Here is an 11435-nt window from a genome sequence, read left to right on the forward strand (position 1 = left end):
TATGTTGGGCCTAACTGAAGATTTTCAAGAAGAAAATGTGGGCTGGGCGTGATGGCTCACATCTCTGTAATCCCACTTTGGGAGGCCAAGGTGGGAGGATCATGAGGTCAGGAGTTGGAGACCATCCTGGCTAACATGGTGAAACCCCGTCTCTACTAAAACACAAAAAATTAGCCGGGCATGGTGGCATGTGCCTGTAGTCCCAGCTACTCAGGAGGCTGAGACAGGGGAATTGCTTGAACCCGGGAGGTGGAGGTTGCAGTGAGCCAAGATCGAGCCACTGCACTCCAGCCTGGCAACAGAGCAAGACTCTGTCTCGAAAGAAAAAAAAAAAAAAGAAAATGTGTACTGGGGAGAACATATTTGAAAACCACAACTTAAGATGAGATGCGTCCCCAAGGGCCCCTGCAGCCTGACATTCTGTGAGTTCTCAGTTCTAGGAGAGCAACTCACTGGTTGTGTGTAGGCAGGGGCACAGGGTGGTCTCCACATGAGCACCAGTAGTCAGCCAACCAGCATGCAGCGCCCTGCAGAGGCGAGGCCTGCTGGTGCCCCACGGCTGTTGGAACCTCTGCAGGAGGCTAATGCTGACATTTGGGTGGCTTTCTGGAAGACAGTCAGCTGTGCAAGCACAAATGGAGAAATCTGTCTCACCTCCTGCTGCCACCATGTTACTCTCTTCTTTCGAAGGAACTGGAAAAATGTCCCAACTCACAGATGCAAGGCTCTTGGGGCACTTCAGGTAGGCAGCTCAGTCCCTAAGTTGCCTCAAGTAGACTACTTTTCTGTTATGCCCAGAGGTCTTCTGTCTAATTCTGGAGTAGAGAGGATGCTGTAAAATAATATTTTTCTCCACTCCATGTCATTTGGGGAGTTAGTGACAGATCTGAGACCAGAAAAGGAATTTTCTGAATTCCATGTAAGGGCCCAGGACCATACTGCCTCTTCCAGAGGGCCCATGTCCATCTACTTGTGGTTTCAGGAAGGAGTCTCACCACTCTAGATAGAAACCATCAACCAATTTCCAAAATATTCTGTAGCCTAGAAAGCCAAGCTTTGGATAGAAGTCTATTCCAATATCTTTAATTCAATGTTAGAAGAGGTCTTCAGATTTTATTATTGCTCTTGAAAAGTAGCATCGGTTTTTCCCATTAACAAAATGCTGCTTTATTTCAGCTAATTCATCTGCCTTCCTGGGAGACTCCACTTATTTGGAGCAAAGAAATGAGCTAAACCCTCTCTTCTGTGTTTATCATCTTGATAAAGGAGATCTAACAAGGTTACACTTGTCTTCTGTCTGAAAAAGAATCAAACTTAAGAGAAAGAATTGCTCAATGAATATGAAGTTAAGAGTCAAACCTTAAGGAGGAGAAGGGGCAAATTATGAGAAGAGGTCATTGCTACAACTGAGGAAAAATATTCTATAATTTCTGTGATCTTGAGTCTCAGGTGCCAATAAAAGCTATTGGCACTGACAAAATTTCTAGATGGTTGACATGTTTGAAAGTGGAGAAAAATACGGTTAGAAAGTTCATATCGAGCCTTGTCTAAATCCATGGAACTTATTGTCATATTAAACCAAGGTTTGGTCATTTTTCTTCCGGTTAAGACCACTCCAACCAAAATATTAAAGAATGTCATGATTTTGTGACCAACATTAGTTGGGGGAATGGGCTGGGAGATTCCACTTAGCCTGAAGATACACACCTCTAATCTATCTTATCCTGGAGTTTAACTCTGGTTAACCCTTTTATCCTGAAATGCATAACTGACCTTTTCACCAGAAAGTTCAGTTTAGGATGATACATACTCATAGCCTCAGTGAAGACCTCTTGGTTGATCCTTGTGACCCTGAGAAATAGGTTCTATTTTTAATGAATTTATAGAAATTGCATCTAGATTACCAATCTACATTGTCTCTTAGAGCAACCAGTTCCACCTTTTCTCATTCTTTATCAGTTAGTCTTTCATTGCCATCACTGTTTTCTATCTTGTGCAATGGCTATTTTCAAGGCTCACCTTTCTTTTTAAGGGACCAGATCTTTTGTGTCCTAATATTTCCACTGTCCCTAGCACAGGGCATTCTAAGAGGGCATCATCCCATACAGCAGTGGTTCTGGGACATTGAACAATATCTGGACACATTTATGATTGCCATAACTGGTTGGAAGGGGGGTGCTGCTACTGGCACCTAGTTAGGATAGAAGCTAGGGGTGCTGCTAAAAATCCCACAATGCTCAAGACAGCTTTTCTCAGCAAATTACCTGGTTCAAAATATCAGTAGTGCTGAGGTTAAAAATCCCTACCATGGAACACCAATTTTGGAAAATGTTTAGATGCAGAGACCTATTGTAAATGGAACATTGCAAGCAGACCCAACATATACAACGACAACACTCTACATATAAAGTAAGTGGAGGCACAGGGCCTTTATATGCCCCTGCTGTATCCTAGGCTCAGTGGAGAATAGCTTGGGAGTTGTTTGGTGTAGACAAAAGAGCAGGTGATTCAAAAACACAAGGCATGGGTTTGAGAGCTTAATCCGTCACTTACCAGATGTACAACCTTGGGTGAGTTGCTTAACCTTCCTGGGTTTATTTCTTTACCTGTGAAATGGGGTCATAGCTCCTGTCTCAAAATTGTTTTAAAGTTTGAATGAGATTATAATTATAAAAGCACCTTGTAAACTCACTTCTCTGTTGTTGACCAAATATTCTGATTAATAGAAGGTTAATTCATGTTGAATTGCTGGTTATGGAAGAATGAGTGTACAATAATACTAAAAATATCTAAATGCTCTAGCATTGTTTGATGAGATCCTCTTCCAGGAAGCTGGAGAGAGCTTAGAAGGTAGGTTCTTAGGTCTCCACATCTTTTTAAACTAGATATAACTGCAATAAACTTGATCCCTTAGAAATATTTTGACCTTTTTCAGCCGCACTTTAAAAGAAGAATAGCTTCTCACCCATGGAAATTTTTTTTTTTGTGGGGGGGTTCTCTAAATTCCAGGGTATGTTGTTTTGATGCGGTCCTGCTCTTACCCCATATTTACTTTTTACATCTACTTCTGATAGTGACCCTCTCCTCCCTACCCATGCTTTTTGCTGATAAAATGCAAACTCCTTGGCATGACATTCAAGGCCCTTAAGAATCTCCCCTCCACGCACCCTTCCTACTTCATCTCCGACTCTTTACTAGTGTATACCCTGCACTTCCCATATACTTGATCATTATTTGGGAAATTGGACAATGCTTTCTAATGCCTCAACTTTGGACATAATTATGGTTCTGTTTCCATGATTACCGCTTACTCCGAGGTCTCTGCCCTTTTCTGCTCACTGAATTAAAGGTGACCTTGAAACAGAGACTGGTAGAATCACTAAAGGCTTTGAGAACAGGAAGAAAGAAGGGATGTTGTGTTGGGCTGAGTCATACTCCATCAGCTTCAGTTTCCTTCATGGACCTTTCTAGTTCTACCCATCAGCTTGCACTTAGCTTTCCACCTTGACATGAATTCATACCATAGTGATGTTGTGTATCTCTCTCACTATATGCCACCCAGGAAGGGTCTAATTTCATACTGCCTTGTCTAAATCCCAGCAGAGAGCCTGGCCCAGTTAGGGGACATCAGGAGTCTCACCTTCACATAGTCATATTCACAAAGGTAGGAGGATTCCAAGTTGAAGTGCATGAAGTAAAGCTTGATCCGAAACCCGTCTGGGACAGTGATATTCCAAGTCACCTCCGAATCACTGGGATAGGAGTCTGGATAACCAGGCGACTGGATCTGGCCAAACATATCGTTCAGCTCCACGGTGTGGGCTGAAGCCTTTGACAGGGAGAAGCACAGAGCATGATAGAGAAGCAGCCACCTGAAAGACATGAATGTAGGTCTACTTACATTTATAAACACAGGCCCCCGCCATTCATCTCAATCACAGCCAGGAGAACAAGATCTCAGCATGTCTGTCTCTCTGGCGTTCTGTAATTACATTTCCCCTTCTGACCTTCCTCCTAGGTCTGTATTATGGGAAAATGGTAACTAGGTAATTTCTAACATTTCTTCTGGTTTTGCTCATTCAAAGCTCTGATAATAGTGTTAAATTTAAACTCCTAGAAAGTATCACATTTGGGAGTCTGACACTTCCATTTTACTGTTGAAAATGTAACTTTCATAATTAGGTAAAAGTTGATATTTCTTCAGCTTGGCTTAATGTAAGAATCATAAACTCTTGATTCTCTTTTCTAAAAAGTAAATGATAATAACATGGTAATACTGGGATGAGGCTTACATGCATTGATGCAATCTGTAGTACCTTAAACAGATTTAACATGTTGAAATGGTATTTCACCACAAACTCAGTCAAAGTATGCAAAATCTTTAATAAAGAAGGAGTAGCAAAGTGAGTTTTCTTCCTCTTAGTAAAAGGATAGAAAACTTACAACTTATTCCTGCGGGAATCAGAGATAATGGACTAACAAAGAGTTGCAAAAGAGGCAAGGAAAATTCAATAAAAATAAACAGAGCACATCACCATGGCTGACGCAATAACGAGGCAGAATGACCAAGGCTGGTCAAAGCCCTCCTGGTGGGTCAGTATTCACCACACCAGGCCTCTGTCAAACAGACTGATTCCCCTGTGAGGTCTGGTGACCTTGAACTTAATGGTGCTGAAGCTGCTTCATCACTCCTCTCCTTATCATTTCCTGCTCTTGTTTCTGATTTCTGTTCATGGTATTACCATCAACCAGTTCCCTGGCCTGAACTTTAACCGTTCATCTTTTCATTTACCCCAGAGTCAATAGTCACCACGTCCTACTTATTCTGCTTCCTATGTTTTGGAAATCCATCTCTCCTCCTCTCCAGTTAATTACATAGTTTACATTTTCTTATACAACTTATTGCTGTAGCATCCTAACAGATATCCCCGACCCACCCACCAACAGTCTTCTGCCAAAGCTGATTTTTTAAAACACAGAGGTGACCACGCTGTTCTACGGTGTCTGCTGGGTAAAGTGTCTGCTTCTGGGATGGCTGTTGAGGCCCTTTTGATCTGGCTGGTCTGTCCTTCCCATCTCATCTTAGTAGCCAGCCCTGCGATCCCCCAGTTATTCTGGGGGCATGCCATGCCCTTCCATTCCAGCCTCATTGCATGTGCCCTGTTCACTCCTCACCTACTTATCCTCCACCGTCTTGGTTGTCCTCCACCGTCTTGGTTGTCCTCCACCATCCAGCTCAGAGCTTCCCAGCTATGGAGTATCCTTTCACTCCTCCACAAGCCACGGCTCCCTGCACATTTCTCTATTATTGTGGGTGTCACATTGCACTACTCCAGTCACACCCTTTGGAGTGAAATTTACTTGGATTTAAGTCCCAATTCTTCCACTTACTGACTGTGAAAACTTGGGCAACAAGTGTCCCTAAGCCCCCGTTTCCTCAGATATAAAATGGAGATTATAATATCTAATTCATAGGGCTCCTATGAGCATGAAAGATGATGCATATAAAGGTCCTAGTATAGAGTCTGATATATAACAGATTATAAATGAATGAATCCATGAAAGTGGGGCCTGAGTCTTAGATAGCCTAAAAAGTCAATGCTGGGAAACTATACCAGCATCTTCAGATTAACAGTGATATATTTGCTAATCAGGTGTCACGTTAATATTTACATAAAGTGTAAATAGGTAAGTACAAAAAGTCTGAAAGGATATACACCAAGGTATTAACAGTAGTTATCTCTGAAATGGGAAAATAAGTATTTCTATTTTTGTGCATATAAAATGTTTACATTTGTCAAGAAGGACCATGTACTATTTTTTCAAGAAAAAGAAAATAAATTTATTTAATTTTTTTCAAGGTCCCTACAGTAGCAATATGTGACATTCTATTAAGAAAACAAAATGTCTTAATCCCATAGCCAATGTCAATATTTTCTTAAACCAATCTGTGGAAGGAGGGCCTCAGAGGCAGAAGGAAGGGAAGGCATATTTCCAAGTTAATCTGCGAATTAGTTGGAAAGCTGAGTCAAAAAACCAGTTGGCAGGGCCCAAGCATCCCATTTTCAAGTGAGGAAATGAACCAATGTTAACAGGGCTGGAGTTCAGGTTCAGCCCTCCCGAGGAGGGGAGAGCACTGGCCCTGGGTCAGAAGACCTAGATTCAGCTCCAGCTTTGACTTTATTTATCCTTTCCATTTTAGGAGGTCATGAGAGGTCTTGTTTCCTCATCCATTAAGTAGTAATAATAACAACTTCCCACAGCACTGCTATCAGAGTAAAGGAGGATGAGGAAGTATTTTGTTAACTGTCTAGCCCTAGCCAAACATTAGTTATGATTATTCCATCGTGTTACTTCCCGAGAAGCAAGAGTCAGGAATGAGCTTTGGTTCCTAAACCGGACTTCCCTATAATAGCGACACCCAAATTATGCAAGGCTGAAACGTCAACTTCCTCCATGTCTGCTTTTTCCAGACCACATCGAGGAGATGCTGAACCTCCTGAGGCCAGTTCTGTCAAAGACTGGCAGCAGAGAGCCTGTCTAGCCCAGAAGCCCAGTGCCATGTGTAGTAGGCAACTGGTCAGCGTGGGAGGAAGGCCCAGGAAGCTTTCCCTTCTACTTTGTTTGCATCTCAAAATGGTTTCAAACATATGAAACAAATATCTCCCTTCATGTAATGGGCTTGAGCATATGCTTGCCTGCTCGTGTTAGGGGCTGTAAATTGAAGAATGTAAGTGGCAGCTTTCATTCCTCGTCACACTCTCTGAATGTTTTTGGCTTCTTATATACCAGGCACCGGCTGTATAGTTTCTGACACCTGCTATCTATCCTCCGGCTAATCAAAAAGTTTAACTACATTGCTGAAATGTCAGAAGTAATATATAGAGCTGAGATTTTATAGGCCCCACTGTAGGAACAGGCTAGCAGGACTCTGTAAAAATGCCTGCATATATCTATGATTGTGGCATGAACGGCGCTTGCTCTCTTCTCCATACACTCTCCGTACACGCCCCTCGTTTCAACCCATACCACACCAAGACCCCATTTTTGAATTGAAGAGTTGGAAGGGACTGCATGGATCCCTTACAGAGCACCCTAATTTGACAGATGATGAAAAGGGGACCCCAAGAGATGTCACATCATGCTCAATACCATATGGTGAATTAACTTCCACAGAAGAAGGGAATAACAAGAGCTCACAGAAGAAGCTGGGTCCATGCCCATATCACGCCCAGGCATCTGGCCAAAGCAATTAATTCTGTGAAAATAATTTAAAATCCATGACTTTATGTGAAAATTTAAAATATTAATGCCAAAGTCCCTCCCCAGGAGATTCTGGTTTAATTGGTCTGGGGTGAGGCCTGAGCACTGGCATGTTTTAAGGCACCACAGATCGTTCTAAGGTACAGTCAGAATTATGAGCTGTCAGTTTAGAATAATATGCTTGGCTGAAAGTCTAGTGGAATATAGTAGAAAAAATCCTGAACTTGGAGCCCGAAGACCCAAATTTGAATCTGCACCTTTTCACGATCATCAGTATGGTCTGGGCAAGTTGCTTCACTGCGTTTATACCCACCACTTATCCGTAAATCCTTACTTCATCCAGAATCTGAAAACCAGATGAGACAGTGCTCTTGAAAGTGCTCTGCAAACACTGAAATACCGTATCCATGTGAGACAAGACCTGCTGGAGACTTTCCTAGCGGAGCGCTTTTCTTGTAGTTGCTTGGCTATTCAAAAATTGAATTCAATTCAACAAATAGGTACTGAATGACGAGTAGGAAATAGACATTATGTTAGGTGCTGGCCATACAAACATGAAGACATAGATCATGTAACTTAAGGAGCACTGAGATTTGTAAGGGGAGGTGGACATTTAAACAAGGACATACTACAAAGACAATAAGAGATGCAGCTTTAAGGGACAGAGACAGAACAAAGGACAAAGGAGGGGGTGCTCACTCTGGAAGATGGTGGTTAGGAGAGAGAAAGAGATATTTGTGCCAGCTTGAACAATCAGGTCTTCTAGGTGGAAAATAAAGAAGAAGGTTGCTCCAAGTTTAGGGATGAGCATATGCAACGATACAGAACTATCTCTTAGCTAAGTAGTTTGATACGGGCTGGGGCACTGAATGGTAGGGTGGGATTCAGACCAGATCATTCACAGGTAAATGAGATGATCATTCAATGTAGATTGACATAAATCCCCCCTTTTTTTTTTGGGGAGAAAGAAAAATGATGTTTAATGGCAGGTTTAAAATTACAATGGATTTAAAAAGAACAGAATTATTGCACTAACTTTTTAAAGACCTGGTTATCGCTCTGAACCACAGGTAATTGGAGTTCAAAGAGTTAACATAGTCTGAAGCCTCTCATTGGTCTCAGACCCAGAAAAGTTGCTAGGTTACTTTGCAGAAGAGAAACAAATAAAAACACTTTCCCAACTGAAAAGAAAATTATAGTAAAAGAGGTATTTAGGGACTTTACACATCTGCAGAGCATTGTGTGTGTGTGTGTGTGCGTGTGTGTGTTTAACAGCATTAACACTTAAGTAATAAAAATAACTAGGGTGGCTAGGTTTTCAGACTTGCAGCAAAAAACTTGTATGAAAGGTCTGGTAAGGAGTGTCAAGTATAATGAGGAATAAGAAAGGTTAAAGAGTTTAAAACCAATTAGAATGTGAAGTTCTCGATTTCAGAACTCTAAAATCCTTTATTTTTTTTTTTAAGTGTGATATCTCTTTAAGAGCCATTTGGTGTACTTCATAGCCTGATTCATGCCACCAGCTGCCTTTGATTTCAATGAGAAATGCAGAAAATTTGTAGGGAACTGTAAAATGGGGACAGATTTTTAGTTTTCTAAATTGAGGTTTAACTGGCAAACTTGTAAAGGTTGAAGAAACCACAGAGTCAAGCTATGGGAAGCTGGTTTCTTTTCTGGTCAGAACGAATAAACACACAAACACGTATCTAACTCACAAAGTGTTGGAAGAGAGAAAGCAATGCTCTTTCTAGAGGAGGAATACGGAAAAATCAGCCTTGTGGGTGAGCAGGAGAAGAGTCACATTCGCCAGCAGGCAGCACCCTGTGCAGGCAGCGGGAGAAATCCGAGCTTCAGCAGTGCCCGAAGCAGGATTTGCACAAAGTCTCCCGTTTCAAGTTTTATGTCTCCTGGAGTCCTGGGGAAGGCACCCAGCCCACCCACAGCTCCCTTCTCAGAGCCCCAAGAATTGATGAGAACCCCCCTCACTACCACACGCAGGACACGCAGGTGAGTCTGTCCAGTGACAAGGTCAGACCCTCCCTGCTATTTGACACCGGGTCCCCAAAAGGGAACTGTGTCCTTTCCTCCCCTGGCACGTACCTCATTTTCCTGCTGGGTGCTCCCGGCTGCCCGGCCTTGGTCCTCCCAGCTTGACTTGCCTGTGAGCTCGTGCCCGGTGTGGTGTCCGCGATGCCTTATCTTTGTTCTGAGGTCCCTGTGTGTCTCTGGAATTGGCTGGCATTCTCCATTCAGGTCACGCCTTCCCCTGCCTGCAACAGATCCCCTCTCCCCCTCTCTCCCTCTGGCTTTTCCTCTCTCCTCTCTCTCTGCTTTGACTTGCTCTTGCACTCCCAGGAACCTGACAACAAAACCTGTCTTCTTCCCGAAAAGATCTGCTCCTTCCGTTCCCTCCTTTATCCTGTGTGACTGACTTCAGCCCTTGAGAGAAAATAACTGAGGGGCTCAAGCAGGTATCTGTATCACTCCGTGTGTGTGTGTGTGTGTGTGTGTGTGTGTGTGCGCGTGCATGTGTGTGTGTGGAGAATGAGAGAGAGAGAGAGTGAAAGGGGACAAAGTCTAATTTCTCTTTAGTTTTTTTTTTTTTTTTTTTTTTTTTTTTGCCAGATGACTATAATTTTCTGCTTTTCTTCAGGACACCCGTGAAAGTAAAGCAATTAAATAGAAACAACCAACTAAGAAGGCAATTCTAGCGCCCACACTAGATGATAAAAAAGGTCTGAATCCCAGAGCCTCTGTCTGCAAATAACTACAGGTTTCCTTGTGAGCAGAGCCCCAAATAACTGCAGGTTTTCTCATGATCAGAGTCACAAACGACGACAGGTTTTCCTGTGAACGGAGCCACTGGCCCCGGAATTGGGGGAGCATCAAGTCCTGAAGTTGGCTGGTTGTTCCTTCCCATAAGCAATACGTGTGGCACTATTTACCAGCTTGGAGTGTGCATGGCTCTAATCCAGCTCAGAAAGGGCCCATCATGTAAGAAATCTCACTGCCCCAGGGGTATAGAAAGACCTGGGCCTGTATACATGTGTATACCCATGGCTTCTGGAGAAATCAGCACTAGATCTAAGATGAGCTGAATAATAAGAAAATTACCCCCTCCACAGCAACAACAAACCAACACTGAATAGGGAGCGGCGTATCTGGGTGTAGAAGTTAAATTTGACTGTGCACCTTTTCTGTGTTAGACACAGTGCTAGGCACAAACATCATCTCAGTTACTTTCGCAAACTGGTGAGAGTGCTGCTGTTATACTCATTTTACAAGTGAAGACACTAAGGCTCAGAGAGGATATGCCACTTGCCAAGATCACCCAGTTATTTATTACCCCTCACTGCCACGACCACTAGAAGCTAACAGTTATTGAGTGCTATGTGTCAGGCACTACTCTAAGCACTTAATAGATCAATTCTCTTCAGTCATCTTTATATCTTGTATACATGGCTGGTAATATTCTCATTTTTCAGAGGAAATTGCCCAGAGAGGTTAAGTAACTTTCCCAAGTTCGCACAGCTAGAAAGTAATAGAGGCAGAATTTGAAGTGTTAGCCACTGTATTACACTGCTACTCATTAACATTTTATAATGCATATGGAATTTCCAATGCACGCACACAGACAGCATTCACAGAGAAACTCAATTTGAGTCATTTGGAAAAGAAGATTAGACGCAGAGTTTAGCTGTAATCTTTCCTTTCTACCCAAGACAGCTGTGCACTTTGGGCACAATACCTAACGTATCTGATTCTGTGTCTTCATTTGGAAAATGGGAGTTACTCTGAGGCTTAAATAAGTTTGTGCTTGTAGAAGTGTCCAGGGGAGTATCAGAGAGAGGGCTGCCAGCCACGCTAACCAAAGCTGCAGACACAGGCACTCTCTACCCTCAGATAACGTTCCTTTGGCACGTTCTGGGAAACAGTGGCTTGACTCTCACTGCACTTCTTACTCCATTTTCTCTCCAGTTTCTCTAATTTTCACACTTTTGAATGCCAGCCTTGCCAAGCTTGGCATTATCAAGAGGCTGTGGTTGATAATGCAGGTACAAGTATATGAGATGGGAGGATATGTTTGAACTCAGGCACTGTTTTAGCAACATGTTTTCTGTCTCAGTCAGCGCAGGAAAAAAAGCTTTTAACATTCCCATTAAGAAGACTCA

The 11435-nt window shown here is 42.7% G+C and overlaps 1 protein-coding gene across 2 annotated transcripts in view; it reads right to left on the minus strand.

Moving 5' to 3' along the window:
• The window catches only part of MASP1 (MBL associated serine protease 1), a 76998-nt gene extending 67226 nt beyond the window's left edge, over window positions 1-9772 (minus strand). Inside the window, exons 1-2 of one of the 2 annotated variants that reach the window (XM_017873411.1) lie at window positions 9364-9772; window positions 3641-3872 (exon numbers count right to left, since the gene is read on the minus strand). In XM_017873411.1, coding sequence (XP_017728900.1) covers window positions 3641-3872; window positions 9364-9368 — 237 coding nt within the window. In that variant the 5' untranslated portion in view covers window positions 9369-9772. The remainder of the gene's footprint in view (window positions 1-3640; window positions 3873-9363) is intronic. The other variant, XM_017873412.1, reaches the window with a different exon arrangement.
• Window positions 9773-11435: the final 1663 nt, after the last annotated feature.

The sequence above is a fragment of the Rhinopithecus bieti genome, unplaced genomic scaffold, assembly GCF_001698545.2.
Source record: "Rhinopithecus bieti isolate Rb0 unplaced genomic scaffold, ASM169854v2 scaffold_5626, whole genome shotgun sequence".
Lineage (NCBI taxonomy): Eukaryota > Metazoa > Chordata > Mammalia > Primates > Cercopithecidae > Rhinopithecus > Rhinopithecus bieti.